This window comes from Netta rufina, assembly GCF_964035555.1.
Source record: "Netta rufina genome assembly, chromosome: 12".
Taxonomy (NCBI): Eukaryota; Metazoa; Chordata; class Aves; order Anseriformes; family Anatidae; genus Netta; species Netta rufina.
Genome location: NC_140135.1, coordinates 16295712 through 16317691, shown reverse-complemented (window position 1 = coordinate 16317691; position 21980 = coordinate 16295712). Strand labels below are relative to the sequence as shown.

Here is a 21980-nt window from a genome sequence, read left to right as displayed (position 1 = left end):
ACAGTAGCAGGATGAAAATAGAATAAGAATTTTTCACAGTCATACTTAAATATTATAAATAGGACTTTTCCATTTTATATAGGGACATCAAGAGTATTAGTGACTTACTTGGATGCCTCCTTGTACATTGACTTGTGCATTGACTTGTACATTGTCTATATTTGTTATTGTTCAAATAATTCCTGAAATTATAATATCTAGTATGGACAAACACTTTTGTGATTATGATTAATTGTTACAGTTTGATGAAGAGTTCACAGCTCGACAGGAGGCACAAGTGGAACTGCAGAAACGAGAGGAGAAAATCAAAGAACTTGAAACAGAAATCAAACAGCTACGAACACAGGTAATAAAACTAAATTACATTAAGTTCTTCAACTGAAAACTGTTTTTACAGAATCAAGAGGAAAATGCCTTGGAGAATGTTCTTTCTGTAGAATTTGAAATGTATGTTATAGTTGTATTGGTTTGTTTTTTAAGCAGTGTAAACTACTAAAGCTATTTAATGGAAGTAGCCTTTTTCAAATAGCAGTGTGTTTAAAAGCTGTCATAGATACCTGCTTTATTGAGAAAAAAAAATATTTAGGCTATGAAAAGTTTAAATTTAGCCTGACATTTTTTTCCTTGTTGTTTATGCTTTAATATCACTACTTCTATATGTTTTGCAGAAAGTGTTGTTTTTGTTTTTGTTTTTGTTTTTCAGAAGGCTTTATATTTGAGTAGCAAAGGTAGAAATCATGATAGCTGTGCATGCATAACATAAATGCCTTTCAGAATGTGCATGCAAGTGAAGTCTGATAATAATTCTTTTTTTTGAACTCCAGATATCAGGCTATAGCCTTTTCTAAAATAATGTTGAAGTAGTTTTATATAGTATCAGAGACAAATGTAACAAAAAATGCAAAACCTCATGGAAGGGGAAGGTGATACATAATTTCAGCCAAGCTGATTTTACTTGAATTTATTTCTTCATCAATTTTGCTCACAGGTACCAAAACTGTATGTCCAGATTATCTATCCAGGATCACCTGTGAGGTGGAAAGCAAGAGATGCTCTGTGTTGAGTTGTCATTACATCTATTGGGTGATTCTTGTTTAATGCTGAGTGGGGTTTTAGGCAGGCCTTTGGCAACCAGCAGTTGTTATAGTTTGATCCTTTTGCCTCACTCTAGCTAATTTGCCATTCCTTGAGCATTAGCCAAGGCCTCCCTGTTGCACTTTTTCTAATTGTGGGTACCTTAATAACTGTGGTCTTCCTGTTTGTATTAGAAGAGGAGGAACAGCATATGTTGTGTTATAACCTGGTTGCCATTTTTTGCTGTCAACATGCTGGTCGTTTTCTGACAAATAATCTGTGCTGTAGCCTTTTCACAGCACAGGCTTTCTTGTTACATTGTTACTTGTTACTATAAACATGTTACATTGTGTTTAACAGATGGATTGCTGTACATTGTGTCACTGGTTTTCAATGCAAGTCATTCATGTAACTTGTGGTTACAAACCTTATGGTTTCTATTGCCGTTTTCCTTCACAAACGCTTCTTTCGATGCCTCATGGCTCGTTCCTACCCACTTTAATGTTTGTTACAGATCTCTACAAGACAGTTACACTGAAATTTGTCAGTCAGTTTTAATGAGTTCCCCACCAGTTGTTGCATTACAGTTATAATAGTACACTTGCATAGTTCATGGGACGAAGAAACACATTTTAAGCAAAGCCAATAATTTATTTTTAGTCTAATCAGTTAATAATCCAGCTATATCATTGCCAACACAGTTCATATTATCTAGACATTACAGCTCATTCTTAATAGTGGTACAATTAAGTGATATATCTTAACTTTGTCATATCTATGCCTTTTTTTTTCTCTTGAGTTATGTTTCCCATTTACATTCTCAACTAGCTTAGAATGTGATGGCATTTATTTCTAGGTGCACTCAGTTTTTTTCAGCATGGTATTTTACTTTTTTTTTTGGGGGGCGGGCAGGAATTGGTTTCATTAAACTAGAAGTAGTAAATAATTAGGTATGGAAAGAGTATGTAAATTAGATTAAATGAAAAGCCTGCATTACGTAATGATTTTGCAACAAAAGATTCCTTAGTATGTAGAGGATTTAGAATATGAGCTCATGTGGCATTTTGTGCATATCTCCAGAAACTGTTTTTAAACCATTTTTAAAAGACAGTTGTCTGTGAATTTGACACTCTAATAATTTATTGGAATGGATATTGCAATTGCTTTTTTTTCCTTCCTATCCAAGTGCAGACAGTTTTAAAACCAAGCATGGTTGTTTCACTCCCCACCCCCATGCCCACACAAGATGTCAGGATAGTTACGACAACTCTTGTACTGCCCTAGCTGCTTCAGTGATTTAATTCAAAAACCTTCCACCAGCAGTTTAGTGTTCTTAAAATCAAGTGTGGTTATTACCATCTTTGCCACAGCTCTCCAGGATGTCCTGAGTGGGGAAATTATTTTATTTCATTGATTAGATATAAATCGATATGTTGTTCTCTTAAATGTTAGTGCTACTAGTACATTGTCTTGAAAATGGAAACCATTTGTTTACAAATACTAGGTGATTCAGTTTACTTGGTAGTTTTATGGTACGTGGTATTTTTCATTTTATTGAGGTACAGTAGACTACAAGGTAGACTAGTCAGTTTATATTAAACCTCCTTCCCTCCCCAGATGAAAAGAATTGCTCTTTTAAATTTCAGGGTCCAGTCCTGACAAGTCAACAGACAGAAGTAGCACCACTTCCTCCAATATCAACTGAGAATGTGACACCTCCTCCTCCAGCACCACCTCCTCCTCCGCCACTGTCTGGTGAAGCAGTGCCACCCCCTCCACCACCACCACCACCACCACCACCGCCGCTGCCTGGTACACAAGCAGTGCCACCTCCGCTGCCGCCTAGTGCAGTAGTGCCACCTCCTCCGCCGCTGCCTGGTGCAGCATCGATACCTCCGCCACCACCGCCACTGCCTGGTACAGGATTGACACCTCCGCCACCACCACCATTGCCTGGTGCAGTATTGCCGCCTCCACCACCACCACTGCCTGGTGGATCACTGCCACCTCCACCACCACCGCTACCTGGTGCAGCAGTGCCGCCTCCACCACCTCTTTTTGGTGGGCCTCCTATGCCACCACCTCTTGGAGGTGTTCCTTTTGCTCCCTTTCCAGTGATACCAGCATTACCACATGGAATGAAGGAGAAGAAAAAATATAAGCTGGAGGTCGCTATGAAGAGAATCAACTGGTCAAAGGTATTACAAAGTGTTTTGTTTTTTTCTCCCATTGATTAAAAAGTGGCTTTTGAGGAAGAAGGTGAAATGTCAGGGTTTATATTAGGTAGCTGATAGTACTCATGAAGCTTGGGGAATTCATTAAATCCTTTATCCAAAATACTTCTAATGCACTGGTTGTGATGCAGCTGGTGTTGGTTTTCAAGGACACCTTATCTTATGGGGGAAACTCAATGTATTTAATACTCAGCATCCTGTATTCTGGGGATATGAGTAGCTAGCAGATCTGAAATTTTTTTAGTAATTTTTGTAGAGTTAAGTTCTATATGTCTTTAGCTGTAACTGATGCTTGATTTGCCAAGTAAAAACTTCAGAAGTTAAATGTGTTTCAAGTAGGTTTAAGTTATCAGGTAGTTTAAGTGTATACTTAATCAAGTTACTACTATTTTCAGTAGATTGATTTAGTTAAAAGATTATTAGTGTTTAGGATTGGGGAAATGAATCTTGAAGTTGACAGTTGGGTAGAAAACTGTTGAGAAGATTGCCATTTATGAATCTTGGCAATCTGACAGTTGACAGAGGGATCTGGAGTCAAGGGATGACTACCACCGTGTTTACTTAATTGAAGTAGCTGTGGCTGAGTAATAAGAAAGGATTTTGTAAAAGGAGATGAACTTAGAGGAATTAAGTCTCTAGCAATAAAATGCAGTAAAACCTGGTGTGAATAGTTAAACGGTATTTTGGAAGACACTGCAAAGCAGAGCTCTGATTTTGTTTTCTTCTGCTGTGGATTAAGCAGTCTGTTGGAGTCATAAATTGTGTATTTTGTATTTACATTAAAAATATTTTTGCTTGCTTTCTTGAGGGCAAGTTGAAAGTGGATCAGGCTTACAGAATGTGTAATTTTAGGTCTGCTACTGTCTCAAAAGCACAGTGCTTTGGTTATGCTTTCTAGGAATTTCTTTAAAAAAAAAAAAAGTTTGAAGGAAACCATTATGGTAACATTGATAGTGTTTTTTTTCTAGTTTCCTTTCAAAAGCCTTTCGTGAAACATAAGAACTTGACTAGTCCCTCAAAAAACTGTTGGGAAGGCATTGGAGAAAGAATTGTTCCTAGTAAAAAGCAACATCCTTACTTGCTGTGATAAGTATACAGACCTACACCACTAAAATTTTCTTGTAAGGACAGATGTCTTGATGTGAAGTTGTGTTATTTTGAGACTAGTCCTCTGAATAAATAATTTATTTTAAATTAAAGCATTAATTAGGAAATGAAACAAATGCTTGTGTTCGCATATTTCTTCCTGTGATATGTTCTGTAAGTTTTAAAGGAAATTTGATTTTCATTGCCTTACCTGTCAATGATAGTTGTACTAGAAAGCATGCTTTAACAGCAGCATCTTTCATAACTCTGTTTTTAAGATAAATGCCTTTCTCTGGGAAAGGCAGGTGTTTACACTGATATTGCAGAGCTTATCATAAGGTAGTAAAGGCAGTGGTGTTACATTGTATCAGTTTTGTTTAAAGTTTTTACTGCACTGTATTTAGCAGTATGCAGTTTTAATAGTTAACTGGTAGAGTCATTGCTGGTAGAGTCATTTAACTGGTAGAATTGTGAAGCTAATGTCCCTTGCCATTTATTTTACAAGTATAGGTGATACGGTGTAGTATGTGAGTTTTTAAATGAGATTTTTTGGCAGAAATTGTTTGATGTTTGGCAGATGAGCAACCCATGAAGCTAATTTAGTTTCCAAACAGTTCTTTTTGAAAAAGTCCCTGGGTTGCACATTGCTGAGTGAGATTATTTGTTTCCATGAAAACTTCCAGAGGATGTGTACTAGGCTTGGTGGATTTATGTAATGACAGCAAGAGATAGTGGAAGGTAACTACTTACTTTCTCTTTTGGTCCTTTGCTCTGAGTCAATGGAGTATGATCAGTGAGTGAATGCTCACTGAATTTTTCTTCTGCAGAATGTTGCTTGCATTGTTGATCCATGCCAAAGTGGACTGAAAAACTGTCATGATCGAGGTGAAAAGAAGGGGTATCATTCTATTAGGCGTGAACAACGAATTGTAACTTTGCATCAAGTTGCATAACTACATACAAACACTGAGGAACAGTTTTAAAGTAGTTTGCAACTACCAGTTATCCAAAAGCATTCTATTTCATGTAGAAAGCTTCCATGCTGTTGAAGTCTAATCTAGTTTTATGTTCAGAGAATGTTGATATCTGTGTTGCAGTGATGCTTAAGTTATTGATCTGGAATATTCATTGATTTCAAATTATTTTGTGGTAGGGTAGGGTTGTGGCCACTGGGAGGAGCTATGGGACTGTTTAAGTGAAATATTTGGGCACCATTATCTTACACTGAATGTGAACTTTTACCATATAGCCCATTTATATTACTTATACTTAAGCAAACCTTTTTTTTTTTTTAAATCTTAAAATATAAGCATCTACATGAACAGTGAAATAAAAGGACAGTTTCTGATTTGCCAACATGTGACCATTGTTACTTGTTGAAACATAACTTTGTTGGGGGATGGTGTGGAAGAAGTTACACGGGTATACATGTATGATTAGATATACATTTCTGTAAAATTTCTCTTTGATCAGTGTAGCCACTGTTATTTGCATCGAAGAGAGGAATTTGAGTTACTTCATAATTGTGTATAACATCTATTGAGTACACACACAGTAAGTTTTCAGACAACACCATGGTGAGGGGAAGTATCGATGTGCTGGAGGGTAAGAAGGCCCAGCAGAGGATCCTGGAGAGGTTGGATCATGGGCAGAGGCCAGTGGGATGAGGTTCAACATGGCTAAATGCCAGATCCTGCACTTTGGCCACAACAACCTCATGCAACACTAAAAGCTTGGGGCAGAGTGGCTTGAAAGCTGTGCAGAGGAAAAGGGTCTGGGGGTGTTTGTCAATGCTCAACTGATCGTAGAAAAATAAATAAAATCTTATAAACTGCCATCAACCTACACAACATTTTTTGTTTGAATGTATTCTTTAAGAATTACTGATTTTTAAGACAACATATAATACATAGAACATAACTAAATGCATTTCAGTCCAGTTATTGCAACAGTCCTGTGGAGTTGGCTTTAATTTGGCTATTAACAGTATGAGTTATTAACTTTGGAAGTGAAATTTCTGTTTCAGGTTGAGCCCCAAGAAATAGCAGAAAGCAGCTTTTGGGTAAAAGCTGAAGAAGAAAAATTTGAAAGCCCAGAATTATTTGCAAAATTGGCAATCACCTTTGGAACACAGGTGAAAGGTATGTTCTTCTTTTACTTTTTGTCTCATGCTTTTATTAAGTGTAAAGCTGCAGTGGTGTTTTTTTTATGCTTTGTGGATTGCTATAGAATCATACAATACTTAAACTAGGAAGAAGATGATTTACAATGTGTATTTAAGCATTGCTATCTATTACAGGAATTGTGTTCCTCTCACTTCATGGCCTTTGGTGGTAACAACCTTATGTAATAATGCATTCTGAATCTGCCTAGTATGTTCTAGACAGGTTGAATCTTCAAATTAAACCCTGATCTATATTCAAATTCTAACACTAGCATCATGCTCATCCACATTAATACTCCTAGCTTCACAGACTGCAAGTTGTCAGGTTCTTCTTCATCACTTGGGAAGGGTTTAATGTGTAATAAAAACGTACTTATTTGTACTGCTGTGGTAAATGAAAATCCCACACCACTGAAAATGAGACTTAAGAATCTAGCTATTACAACATGCAGTTACATCACAACTCCTGTAATGTGCCTGATGCCATGATCCTGGAATCTGCGAGTTGAAACCATTGTTCTCTTCTAAGTTTTTGAGTGTTGTTGGGGTGTGTTTTTTGTTGTCATGTTTTGTTTGTGTGCTTTTAACCTGGGGACAAACAGTTAAATAACTGCTTGGTCCGATCAGGTGATAGAGCCATTTGTTTAGAACAGAGGCTACACTCTTGTTCCCTTTTTGTGAAGGTAAGTTCAGAACTCTTTGCAACACTTGTGGTTAATCACTTCTTTCTCCTGAGTCTCAAAGACGCAGTTTTTGCAGAGTTATCTCCTCAGAGTCTTCTTCCACTACAGGTGTGTGATTAGTCATACAAATTTCATTGATACTTGGCAACTACAGCCAACTCTTGGTTGGCTTAAAGCTCAGACTAGATAAATTTCATGACTGTTTGTAGCATGTTTTGAAGACATACATCTCCTTAATCTTTGTGTGCACACATACTCTTTAAACTTTGAATAATGCCATGGAAAACATCAGGTACTATACTAATTTTTGGTGAAATGCAATGAGCAATAGCTCTGTTTCTCTGTTAGCGAGAACTATGCTGGAACTTGTGTCAAGTCCACATGAGGCTGGCTGCTCAATGTGTCATGTAAATAGCTTTTCTGGTAATGCTTCTAGATTTAAAACAAAAAAAATCCTTAACTTTTTGAACACTTATTTAGGTAGGAAATAATGTGTTAATGTTTATATCTTGAGTCAGGAATGCAGTTATGGACAACTGAAGGTTGGTTACTTAATGCTATTTTGAACTTTTTACAGCCTTCAGATGGCCTTTAAGTACTTATGAGGCTGCATATAGTCTGTTGAAGTCTTATTGCTAACTGTAGATTACAGTGAACTAGTGATCAGTAGTTCATATTTGGCCATTTATTCGTAATTTGTTTCAGACATTTGAAAAGGAGCAAGTACATTTGAAGTATGGTTTAATAATAACTTAATCGGGAGCTAATGAGGAAGCCCAACAAATTAGAATTCAAGAAGTGGTGGGTAGTTAAAGAACAAATTTGTGCTTTAGCCGCAGATCTTTCATCCATTTGTCAACAAGTTAGAATATGATATACTTGAGGGATGTGGAATTCTGGAAGCTGAATGGAGGCAGATGTTCAAGTCAGATGATCAAGTATTTGTAGGCCAAATCTTAGTGAGCAAACAAACATTTAGGAATTTGAAGTGAATGTTAAGTATTTTTGCGTTGCAGTTTTTACTTTAACTTTTTGGCTTTGAGAATGAACATTTCATGTGATGCCTTGTGTTTTGATTGTAGTGAGTCTTCTGTAACTTCAACTAGAATCCCTGTCTGTCAATTACAATAGGATTTTATCACTTTTAGAATGAATTTGTATTGCACTTAGGGGTCTGTGATTTCCTGGCTGTTGTCTGAATTACAGGGATAATTCAGAAAAAGGATACATAGTTTTGCCATCTGGTTAAAATAATGTGGAGTTTGCCACTGATTTGGGTGTGACAGCAAACCAAGAAAACCTTCAAGGAAAAAACACATGGCAGCAGATATTTGCAATGGATTGAGAACCTTCTAAGTGAAAATGACAAGCTTCTGCCTTAAGCTGAATCCTTTCATCAGCAATCTGAAGAAATGTTTCTGAATTCCTGAGAAAGCCACTTCATTAAGAATGTTGAAAAAACTCTTCTGAAATTTTGACGTAGCTGTCGGTTTCATGGGAGAAAATTCTTGTTGACCTAGTTGCGCAGTTATAAAACAAGAAGCAATAGAAATTCTCTACGTAGGTTAACTTGGTGATAGCCTTGCAGATAGTTTTTATGTTAATCCTTTTGCCATTCTCATTTAATGGTTGTAGAAAATAACATGCCATGACAAAGGATGGGGAGAAATAAGAAGACTACATTGCTGTTGCTACCTTGAGCCATCTTTTTTTATTCTGTCATAAACTAAATAATTATATCAGCCAATTTTCACATGGGCTACCTACTGTTTTTGGAGAAGTTACTGCATATTGCCCAGGACAGGTTATTTAAACACCTATTTATTGTACTTTCATTTAGCTGGTAGTAGAGAAAGTTAGCTTGTTCTTTCTTTGAGTTCAACTTTACTTTGATACTTAAAAAGCTTCTAGAAGTTCAGGAGCTTCAGAGTATCTAGTAATAGCATATGCTGAAATTATTGAATCTCACAACCAACTGCCTTCTTAAACTGCTATCCGCAAAGAGAAACATTAAAATAATAATCAGCATTTTTATTTCTCACACTTTGCCTTAAAAACCACAGGCATCACATTAACCATCTAAATATTAATTTTAAGCATAATCTAGAGTCAATTTTTTTCTCTGCTTTAGTCCCATTTTTTTGGTGTGATCTACTTGTATATTACAGGAGAATTAAAGAAATGCAAATAGAAACACGTTTTATATTCTCTAGAGAGCACAGTCAATGTGTAAAACAAATACATGGGTGAGTGGGAGAAAACTGACTATCTTTAAAAACTTTTTCTGATGACTTAGTGTATATCATCTTGTATTTCATGGGATTTTGGAATGCCTGTGGGAGTAGTAACTGAAGTGAAACAAATGATATGCACTTATTAATAAGTTGCATATTCCTTCAAGGTTGCAGCACTCAGACTTGATTAAACCTTTAAATTCTATCCATGATTCTTTGGGACAATGAAAATGACATTTTGCTTTCAAGGAAGCGGTACTTTCAGAAAACTGACCTTAGGGAAAAATAAGTCATAATAGTACACCTCTGAAGCATACTTTTTGTTAGTTTAAGAAGTATTACATTCGTTAGTTAGCTGCTTAGAAATTTAGGAGTATTTAATCACACAGCTCCAGAAGCAAAAAGGAATGTTCCCTTGCAGGTAAAATAATTTTATTTTAAATATAGTTAGATACAACTTTTCTTTTAAAGGGTAAGTGTAAGGTTAAAATCTTTGCTTGCTATTGTGACATTAAATGTTTAATATGGATCTACAGTGTAGAATGTCTTCAATAAGGTTTAAATTACTACTAATAGTCAAACTGCAGTATTTAGTATGTAAAATCAGTTATGAAGCCGAAACATGAAAATACGCATTGTGCAGGGAACAAAGGAATCATTAAATAGCTTTGTCTGTAAGACTTCCCAAGGTTTTGAGATCTTGGGATTTGATCTAAGTTAACTGATATCCAATTATCCCTGTCTCAGTACAGTCTTGAAGGATTTTCAGTTTTCTTCAAAAGAAATATATATTTGAATACCTTTTAAGGGCCTGTGATGAATGGACTCCAGGGCTTCAAATTTTCATTAAAGATAAACATCTTGAGCTTGGAATTGTGCTTCCAGTTGCAGAGCTAGAGATGATGATTACAGTCTCATGGACTGTTTTTGCAAGTAAATAGTTTCGTATTGGGTATACTTGAAAAAGAATGGGCAACTGTTGTTATAAAGTTGGCTGATATTAAGAAATAGGACAGTCTCTGTACTGTAGGTGGCAATTAAACACACAAATGTATGTTTATTTCCTTGTGTAACTGTACAGAAAAAAAACACACAACAAAACTAATACCTTCTCTACCCTAACTAGTTTCTTTTTCCTTTTAACTTGGTTAATAGTGAAAGATGACGTAACATCATCCAGAATTTTATAAAGTAATATTAAGGAGTATCAAGAGAATGTGAAATTAATTCATCAGTCATTCTCCTTAGCTGGATTACATAGTGTTGACTGTGCAGTCTCTTATGTCAAGTGAGGAGATCCAAGAGATCATATAAATGCATCCTGTCCTTATGAGTCTGTTAAGTGATCTTAAGGAAGTAATTAATTTCTGTCGATGTACAGTGGAATACTGAGATGTGTTGTCGACTAAGAATGACATCTTTTTGACAGAGATTGTCCCACTACTAAGATTTTAGAATTAAAAAATGAATGCACTTTTAATTAAATGACTAACAATTTTCTAGAGAGGGAATTACTTTAATGAAGTTCAACAAGAATTTACGCTCAGTGTTTTAATCCAGTCATTACACATTTCTGTAAGTTTGAGCTGCTGAATTTTTTGTTGTTGTTTTGGACGGGCTGGACTGGATGAAGAGCTTGACTATACGTTGAGACTTCTTTTAATTTTTTTAGTGTTCTTGGCAAGAACTTTCCTAATAGTCAATCTGTCAAAGCATATAATCAAATCATTGTTGTTCAACTAGAAAAATAGTTTTTTGAATTTTGCTTTATACCCTTTAACTGACATAAAACTATATGGTCAGCTATGTGCATGACAAAAAGAACATCATCAGCAGTATGGTATCTGTGATGCTTTGTGGAACATGATCTCAAGAGCTCCATGTGTTGTTTAATTTTGTGAATATTTGAGGCACAGTTGTGTATTGGGTAACTGTAAAAGATTAAAATGTTATGGTTAAGTTTTCTTATAATGTGACAGTATCCAACGTATCTGCCCTGCTGCTATCAAAATGACTTTTTACTGTTTGATTGATAGACTAATTGCAAAACACTACAAAGCAAGTTAATGCCTTCTCCCAAAAGGATCATGTTAATTTCTGGCTCTTGTAATTTAGGTTGTGTATTTTGCCAGTCAAGAATGATAGTGGTACTCTGAAGAAATTAATTATGTGTACAGTAGATCTGTAAAGGTAGTAATTAGTACATAATAGTCTGTAACTACTGGGATTGTTCCAGTACAGAATTCATTATCTATCCAACTTACCTCAAGGGAAAACTTCTCAATCAGGGTTCTGTAGCTTCTTTATGATTAGACTTTTAAAATATAATTCAACAGTCATTTTGATGCGTGTTTTGAAGATTGAAGTAAGGTTTTAATAGCTGAGTTGTGGGTTGTTGTTTTTTGTTTTTACTTTATTGAGTGTGAGTAAGAAAAGACAAGAGAAAATACCAAGCTGTGCATAAACTATAATTGAACAAGATATTTAATTTTTATAAGTATAATGTAGTATGTAACAAAATATATAAAATGGGCTATCTTAATATGGTCTTGTTTTTAGCAGTCATAATAGGAAAATGTACGTGGCTGTCCAGTCCTAACTTTGGTATCTCCTGCTGTGGACAATTTTAAAAACTCCTTTGTAGCTCAGTTTTAAAATAAGAGCAATCAGGAAAAAAACACTAAAACATGGATAGGGTAAACTAAAGTGTAGTTTTAACTTGTTTGTGATTTTGGTTAGTGCCAGGATTTCAGTATTTAATCTTGTTTTGTTGGTTGAGGAGGTTCAAAGAGGCAGCTGAAAGTCGTTTGAATAGGTGATTGTGAAAATTTAAGGAAGAAAGTTCATCTAACATGAAAAAAGCCAAAGAACAATCAAGGGAGAAAATATCACTTCTGAGTAAGAAATAACACATGATGTGGTGAGATTTAGAAAAAGGTGATGTTCAAATGAGACCATCACTAGTCTTAACACCTTTTGGCAACACCATTAATAACACCTATTAGAGAGTAGTGAATGTTTCTAGTTTTGTGCTGTAAGTTTAAAATACAAATGATTTGGGAAACTGTACTTGTGCAGAATTGTAAGCAAGTAACCAAGTTTATCCAAGTTTATTGTAAATGCTGACATAAATATTCTCTTCAAATCCATCTAAGGTAGCAAGGGGACTGGTGGTAGAAATAGGTGGAGGTGAAATACTGGCTATTACTGCAAGTTAGTGACATAGTAGACTTATGCAGATGTTTTTTGTAATGCTTTCACATACAGTAAGTATATATTTTTTAGTGAATTCAAGAGAGTTCAAAAATTTATTTGTTCTAATCCTGTCTAAGTCTAATCAAAATACAACAAGCACTTAACTATCATCCATTAGTTATGCTGAAAGATAAGCTCAAACACCGATTTCTTAGCATCCACACTTTCTTTTTTCTGACGTTATGCCTACCAGTCCTCTGTTTGCTTGAAGAGAGAAGGTAGTCCAATGTCATAAACATTTTGCAGTCTTCACTAAAAGTTGTATGATCTAACAGTAGAGATTTCTTCTTCCTTTTAAGTCTGCTTGGGCTTATAGCTTTCTGGTAAAATACTAACAAAGATATTGACAGTTCTAATTTATTTTTATTTTTATTATTTATTTATTTATTTATTTATTTATTCTGTCAGATGGTCATTGACAAGTATCTTAGGTTTGCTTTTTTTCATTGGGGTTCATCATGAATTTTTTTTATAAAGCAGGCTGTTTTTCATCTCCTGAAGCAGTTAATCCATATTTTTTTCCTCTGTGAAACTGCCCATTGTTAAATTTTTAAATTATTATTTTTCTTATTTTTTTTTAAATATCCATGGTAACTTACGTACTTTTCCTGTTTACACAGCTACCAGATATTGAGGAGAGGGAGAAAGAGAGGAACACAGGCTAGTTTCAGAGAAAGTATGTAGATAGTTTTATTTCTGTCATCCTTGTCCCCTTAGTTAACAAGTATTGCTTTTTGACATGAATTGTGTTATTTTTTCCCCACTATATGACCAGTTAGTCTTCCAAAGCAGATACTGTTCTTTCTTGGATCAGAATGAAAGTTTTAGCTTCAGTCATTTCCACTGAAATAATCAGAATTACATTTACTAAATGCAGATTCTAAGTTTTTATTCTGTTTAGGTGATAATAATATTTCAAGATTGATTCTACTTCTTTACAATGTTTCTGTGGGAATGTTACAAGGCTTTATTCACTATTATTCCGTACTGACTAAGAACAACATGAAATATGCATCATTATTTATAAATCCTTTCTTTATGCTTGAGGTAATGATACATTCTTAGTGAGGAGAAAAAAATTTTCAGGATCACTTTTTGGCTGTTACTTAGTAAAGAGGGCAAGTAGCAACTAAAGAATGGGGTCTGTTTATCACAAACAGTTTTCCTTCGAGTTTGTTTGTTTTTCGTAAATAAAAGAAAAAGTGATTAGAACTTCTAAAGAATGGGGATGAATTTGTTAAGAAGCCCAGATCAAATTCACAGGAGAACTTAACTTTTACAATCTTTAAATGTCTTTACGCTCCAAAGTTGTGTAGCACACAGCTCTCTTGTTTTAAGTGTGAGAGCAATAGCTTCAGTTTGATACAGAAACCTCTAGTATTAAGCACAGATACATGTTTTGCTCAGTCAACTATATGTGTTGTCTTGATGAAATAAAAAGGAAAAAAAAATACTCCTAGTGTATTTGTTTGGGATTTTACAAACTGCAGGTGGCTCCCTTGGTCTACCAGTTAATTCAGCATGTGTATTTTTCTTTCTCCTTACCTTCTGTTTCAGAAATGTATGACTTCAGAGCAAAGGAAGATACTGCTTTGGGGTATAGGGCTACGAAGTGCTTCTGTGTCTTCTGGAATTTCACTTAGTTACTGCTTGATTATGTAATCAAATTTCATATATGAGAGCTTCCAATAGAAGTGGTCTTGTTTGTCAACTCAAATGTATTTGAGTTATTTTTCAACAACAGAATAAATTCAAGTACTATGAGAAAGGGAGAACAAGATACTAGTTTGACCTTCTCCGTCTTTTCCTTTCTTTTTCAAAATGATTTATCCAATTGGTACTGTCGGATTAAGTGATGGGGAAAGCTCTGTTGTAAGTAAACTGATGCCTGCTATTATTACTACTTAGTACAGATTTATGTATATATATATGTATTTGTGTTACTTTCCTTCTTAAATGATCTTAAAATTAATTGCATAAGAATGTATTTCTTGATTAAGGAGTTATTTTCGTTACATCTTAAGTTTTGAGTGGCAATTTAAAGAATCAATGTAGTAATGTGTTAGACCAGGGTTCTTAGAAATTGAAAATGAAAATATTGAGGATGAATGGTGGAAGAGTCATTTTTTATGATAAAAATTGTCAAGGGAGAAGGGGGGAACTCAAATTCATGCATTTTTCCCCTACATTTGGTATGTCAGAGAAGACATTAGAGAAGAGTTAAGATCACTACACAGATAGCATATGTTATTGACAAACATATTCAAGAGGCATGAAATTCCAGTCTACTGTGTGATATCTCTGCTGGTAATGTACAGAATGTTGTACTATACACATTGTTTTTCAAAGGGAAATAGAGCTTTTGCTTTTGCTTTATAAAATAAAAGAGGAAGAGAGAGACATTTTTTCGTATTCTGAAATGTCTATTTCAGTCTCAGTGATGCAGTGCTCAAATGAACTATAGCACATTTAATGAGCAGTTGAGGACAGAGACACATATACAAGGCACACCAGGGAAAGGGATTATGTACAAAGACTAATTAGCATGAAATATGAATACATTCATGAAGTAGTCTTGATCTATAATGCTCTTACAGAGAGTATCTTTTCTTTGAGTTCAGAGAAAAAGAAATTCAGAAGTTGAACTGAAAAAAAAATCTTGAAAGTGTTTTTTAGATAAAAAAATATGCATGTATTTCTGGAATTAAATATATTTGGTAAAAAGATTAGACTGTAAAGAATGCTTTATCTAATGTCAAAACAGGAGGAAAAAATCAAGTTACTCTTCAAGGGTTGTTTTTTTAACTTGATTTTTTACAAGGGAAATTAAGTTAGATTTAATATGAAGATAAGTAGTCAGAACATGATTAAGTAGCCTATTATTTTTTTTAATGACAATTTTCCCTTAAATGTAATAGTAATATTATCTGTTGTGAAAGTTTTTTTGAAGGGTGGCTAATCTTTCCTGTTTAAGTGTTTATATATCAAAGAACATAAAATCCTCATGGTGATAATGAGTTGGAGGTCAGGCCCTTGTTGTCACTTCTAGGTCTGTGTTCTGTAGTTCTGTGCAGGATGGTTTTTAAGAATGTTTTCTTTTCTCGTGTGTTATTTGTAGTTGTGGCTAAGTTTACTGAAAACTTTTTCAATACTAGTAAAGAAGGCTCCTTATTTAGTTACTGCTAGAAAGCTGAGAGTTGTAATTTAGTTTCTTTAGCTGATGTACAGCCATACAGTTGGCTGTGAGTTTATGAAGTGAAGGTGGGAGGAAAAAATTAAGTCAGTGGAGAAAAGGATGGAAAACGCTGAAAAGAATCTGTTACTTACCAAGAAAGTTTGTATTGACTAGTGAATAGTTCATGCACCTATATTTGCATGTCCTGAAAACTTCCAGCAGGAATAACAGTGTATTTGTTTAAATAAGAAAGTCCACCATAAAAAAGATATAAAAGAATTATTTCATAAGAAAACACTTAAATTTTGGTTAAGTCTGCACGAGAGTTGTTGCCTACATCTTACCAGCAGAACTATAACTAGTTCGTAATACACAGCTTCCTAAATATACTTTCTCACAATTTTCTGTTAAATGAAATGTTGCTTTTTGCTATGAAATGTCAAAATGTATTCTGCTTCATGGACCAGTTCCAGATACATATTTACTGACCCGTAATGCTCTTGTACTTAAAAACCAAAAACTTTTGTCCCCTGATAGTTTTATGCGCAAAACTGATTTTTCTTTTTTGCTGAACAAAATTAACTGAATAAATAAATTCTCACCTCACTTAGAGGTTGCTAGCTGCTTCAGCTGTAATTCTATTAGGAGATGCTTTGAATGTAATATCTTCCATTGCAAGAATGTCTGCCATATATGCAGTGAGCACGGATAGATCTATTACGTAAGTAAATAAAGGTTCTTTGGGGATAGGTACATGTAAAAAGCTATCTAAAGGATTAAGAGTGAACAATTATGCTACTAACCTTCTGAATTCATTGAGAAATTGAAAGTATTAGGTACGTAGGCAGATAAAAAGCTGATAATTTTGTGGACTTACTGAATTACTTGCTAATGGTCCCTGAAGGATGTAAAATTGAAATGAAACAATACTTACAGAGTATACAAAGTTATGTCTATGCAGCTGTGAGAAACTGATACTTTTTTGTAACGTAATTCCTTTAGATAGCTTTTTCTAGTCTTCAAGGTGAGAATATAATTTCTTTAAAACACTAACACAAATGTATTTCCCAAGGTGGAGAGGCAGGGGAATAAGAAACTTCCAGTTTAACCGCTTTCTAAAAGCAGAATGTCATCATGCTACACTGGTTGATTTTTATAAATGGTTTTGAAACTGTCTAAGTTGTGTATTCTAAAACGGAAGAAGCTTGGTTTTCTTACCGTCTCTTTTGGTCTTGCATTTAAGACATTTTTATTATTCATGCTGATACGTTGCCGTTTTAATAAATTCTATTTTGCTTATGTTGCTAGAATAAAGGTAAACAAATCATAGATGACGTTCTAAATTTAAAATATAATATGTATTTTGTATGTGTCTATGCTTAAAGCTAACTTACATTGGTAAAGGTGAGCAACTGGTACTGTTGTGTGTCAAGACTGTCTTAAGTCCATTACAATATACGTGGCTTAATTTAGTATTCTGTTGGGTCCCCTAAGAGTAATCTTGTAATATGGAAGTAATTTATCATTTACCTATTGAAGGCAAATAATCACTGCACATGCTTTAGCTGTGTGTGAGAGTGTTTTGAACACCCTTTGAAATTCTGGGGCTCCAAGGAAGTGTTTTCAGGTCAGATCTATTAGACTGTAGCAATAACATATGAAGCCGTACCTCCTCAGGCCAGTTAACCCTGGTATTTTGACTTCAACAGATGACTAAGAGTAGATGCTTAGGTAAGGGTATAAGAAAAAGGTAAATACACGTTACGTAGTACATGGAGACTGTCTCTGTAGACTATGCAGATAGAATGAACTGAATGCATTGATAGTTCTCAGCTTCAAACAGTTCAGTTTTTGAGTGGGAAGTTGCGTCTTTATACATGGCAAAGTGCTCAATGTTTTCTTCAATGAACTCATGCAATCTTTTAGCATTCATAACTTGTACCATTGATCTCCTCTGTATTTCAAACCCGCTTTTTGCTGTTCTTTCTGGTTTGTTGCTACCTTTTTTCTCTTCATAAACCTTATTAATAATTAATTCCTTTCCACTTTCTCAGTGCTTTCAAAGACCGCTGTCATACTGGTGGGGAAAACCAAAAGTGTATATTATACACAAAAGGCAAACAGCAAGACATCACTGAGTGGTGGCTGTTACCTAATAACTTTCAGTTGACCTACTGCAATAATTAGAAAAAAACAGTGAAGCAAAGCATCATGTTTTTCAACCATCTCAATTACTGTCTATCAGTAATTACTCAAAAAAATAAATCAATTACTCTTTATCATAAAGAATATTGTGTTAGTATGGTACAAGCATTTCACTGTCCTGGTATATTGCAGCTCCGTTGGGATGACTTCAAACTGATCTTTAGTTAGAATGTCTGTAATGTAGAAAGACACTCTACATGCGTTCTGTGGCAGTTCTTGTTCCAAACAAGCCACTTTCCTCATAACGTGTCTGAATAAAACTAAGTAATTCTAACTTAAAGGTAGAAGTAATCCGGATTCTTGTTACTGACTTGTGGGCACAGATGCATTTATAACATAATATTAAGTTGAAAGATATGCTTATTATATATTACAACTAATTTTATACTGCCCATGACAAGACCATATTTTCAGATGACACAGACTTCTACACTTAGAAGAGTAATTTCTCAACGTTTTATTAATAAGGAAAAAGTTGCTATCAGTATTTATCAAAGCTGTGACTTCCAGTCAACATCACGGGGTACTGGTTACTGGTTATAGAAAATAACAGTCTCTTAAGAGAGATAATTCCCCAATTTTTAAAATATAATCTCTCCCATAAAAATTTAGGCTTTGGATTCAATAACTATGAAAGTATCCCTTTGAGTTCTGCTTGTTATTCTGTTTAATAAAACAGTAAATATGACCATATTACCGTTGTTATTAATACTGATAATTACTTTCTCAAGCCTAGTAATTGATTATTTTTTTTTAATTTCTTTATTTTTAAGTTTAAATTAGTATGAGAATACAGTTCTTTTTAGGAAGTATTTAATGGAATTTTACAAGTACTAAGTCAACAGAAATGAAAGATTCTGTAGTTAACTGCATAGGTCAGACTGTATATCCAGAATACATCAAATTGCACTTAAACTACAGACTACAGTAGATCTTGAAGATGGTGAACAAATGGAGGATTTGGGGATTATAATACATACAAGTGAAACAGTTTTTCGTGCAGGTTTTTTTTAAATATTGATAATAGCGAAATATTTTTAAAAGGGAGAAGATATTGGAGGGTGCATTTGGGGATGTGTGTGTTTTTTTTTTTAATGTTTAAATATTCAGTCAGGGACTTCACGTGTCAAATAGCACAGTGTATGTAGTGGAGGGGGGACCTAAAACTTCAATTTTAGAGAAGACAGTCTGTGCACCAATATCTACTTAACTTGAGTATATAAAGGGATTTTAAATCTTTCGATTCTTTTTAGCTTCATTATTTCTAAAATTCATTTGTAATATGAAGTTCACGTGAGTATCTTTATTGGGGAAGATGTGCCTACTCAAGCAGAACAGTAGTTGAACTATTCATTTAAAAGATTTTTGCTTACTAAACTTGTCATAATAACAGAAAATGAGTTTATGAAAATGTTGATGAAATAAGATTTTTCCAACATTTTGTTTTACTTCGATTTTTATTTTTTTTTGTTGGGGGGGGGGGGGGGGAATCTGGAAAATACTTCACTACTCTGCCTTACAGTCTGTTGTGATAATTACCTAGTAAGTGAGGGGAGAAAAAAAAAAAACAACTGGGATATGAGACTGTCAAAATTACTATTACAGGAAGCATTTTATTTTATTCTATTAGACAAATGTGTTTTCTGACCAATATAGAAACTTACTGTATTACTTCTAAAATGCATTGGCTGATCTCTTTAGTAATTAATCAATTACTGTTGCATAGACAATGAAAATCTATGATGTCTCAGTGCCCAGTAAAACCCACCATGGTCAAACACTGTCACAGGCCTCCTAGCAAGGTGACTGCTTGCCCCATTTCCGTTAGTTAATGAGGATATTTGGATAATGTCCTCAATACTGTATTTTAACTTTTGGTTAGCCCTGAAGTGGTCAGACAGTTGGACTTGATGATCCTTGTAGGTCCCTTCCAACTGAACAATTATTCTTTAGTTTATTATTATTCTTGGGTACCTCTGCAATTAATAGCTAATCACTAGCTTCCCAAGGTCACCAATTTAGTCATGCTCAAAGAAGTTTCATTTTCTAGTAAAGTTTACTGATTTTTTGTGCTATGAAATATCTTTTTATCATTCGGTGGCTTTCAGAAAATGTTAGGGTCCTATTTACTTGGCATTTTTGTATTTCTAAAAATTTGTTGTGACTTTACAGTAGCTGAGTAACAAGCAAGTGTAGAACAATAATTTTGAAAAGCCATATGTGCTTATTTATATTGGTACAGAAGTTAAAAGTCCTCGTGGTAGAACTTTTTTTTTTAATTAAGTCTCTGAAGTATTTCAAGATCTTTGTGTATATTTTTTTGCCACAGTTATATTTATTCTTATTATAACTATTTTTTTAATGTATTTAACACTGTTTAGTGTCACTTCTTTTTTGTTTAGATCCTATGTGGTTTTCAAGTAGTGTGGGATTATATTAGTTCCCAGCTGAAGGCATCACTAAAGGTACCCGTTTAAGTAGCATGTGCATTGATTGCATAATGTATGATGAACAGAAAACAATGCCTTGCAGCATGTTGCATCAGCTTTTTTCCTCTTACAGTGATAAACAAATATGTTTTTATTAACACAATAGAACTGAATTCTGAATTTAAAAAGTAGGTTATATAACATGGGGATTCAGATATTTTTCTTTTCTTCAAAGAGACATCTGCATGTGTTAAAACTCCCTTTCTTCCTTCTGCTTGATCATGTTGGTTCTCTACCTTTCCCTCTCCTGTCTGCTTTAGAAAGATGGTAAACAAAAGTAAAACCAACCAAAACATTCTGTAGGTATAATCAGTGTGAGACAACTGTGCATTAGTAGTTTTTTTGCCACTTCAGTGAATGATTGTTGATGGTTTAAAAAAAAAGCTTGTTGCTTCTTCCCAACTAAATGGAGAATTGCACTAAACTACATCTGTATGAAGCAATACAGATGCTTTAGCTTCCAGATTGATTCTTTTTTTAATCTTTTTTGAGCTACCCTGTGTTAACTGCTGTAAAATCCTTATTCATCTCTACCTTCAACTAGTTCTTTGGCATCAAGATAAAAAGCCTGTCTCATCATGAAATAGGCACTTGTGCAAGGAATACCTGAAAAGAGCTGGGAGGTTGGTCAGTAGTAGTATATTGATTGTTAAATTTATCAAGTAGTGTTTTATTTATTTAATTCTACTTTAAAAGTCTGTAATTTGTGGTTCTATTGCAGTCAAGTCACTGCTAAAATGGACTGAATGAGAAAGAGGCTCAATAACAGAAGAGGCAGAAGCATGACTTTTGATAGCATTATGCTTGTAATCAATCAAACTGTGTAGAAGAATTTCTGGTAATTTAATGTCTCTTCTGCCTGTAAGTCTTAAGTTGGTAAGATTGGTGTAGATGCTCAACAGCAATTTTGATATAGTCACTGAATTTAGTTGTGATTTCAGTTATTTCTCTATGATTTTTGTGAATTGGCATGAAGGTAACTAAAAGTTCTTAGTCTCGTGCTTGAAACTATTTGAAGAGTAGCTGTAGTTTGTTACAAAATTTCTGAAAGTTTGGTCTTTTGTATTGTAAGTATGATTACTACTTTCACAACACCTAGAGAAATACAATCTAGAAACAGTTGAGGGAGGGATACTATTGAAAATTTGTTGTTTGCCCTGTGTGGACTCTTGCTCATAAAGTTGTTTTAATTTGTGTCTGATCAGGTGTATGTGAATTATCAGTGGAAAAAAAAATCCTTTGTGTGAACTGACGTTTGGTAGCATATTTGCTTCTCTGGTTTTGTATATTATAACAAAATATTTTTGTTAGCCCTGCAGTTTTGCAGGCCTCAAGATAGAGACAAATAGTACTGTCTTTGTGTATTTTCTTTTAGCTAATA

At 34.4% G+C, this 21980-nt stretch overlaps 1 protein-coding gene across 1 annotated transcript in view; it reads left to right on the top strand.

Moving 5' to 3' along the window:
• DIAPH2 (diaphanous related formin 2) overlaps nucleotides 1–21980 on the top strand; it is a 184169-nt gene that overhangs the window by 40981 nt on the left and 121208 nt on the right. Inside the window, exons 16-18 of the mRNA XM_084294179.1 lie at nucleotides 242–346; nucleotides 2721–3272; nucleotides 6421–6535. Coding sequence (XP_084150305.1) covers nucleotides 242–346; nucleotides 2721–3272; nucleotides 6421–6535 — 772 coding nt within the window. The remainder of the gene's footprint in view (nucleotides 1–241; nucleotides 347–2720; nucleotides 3273–6420; nucleotides 6536–21980) is intronic.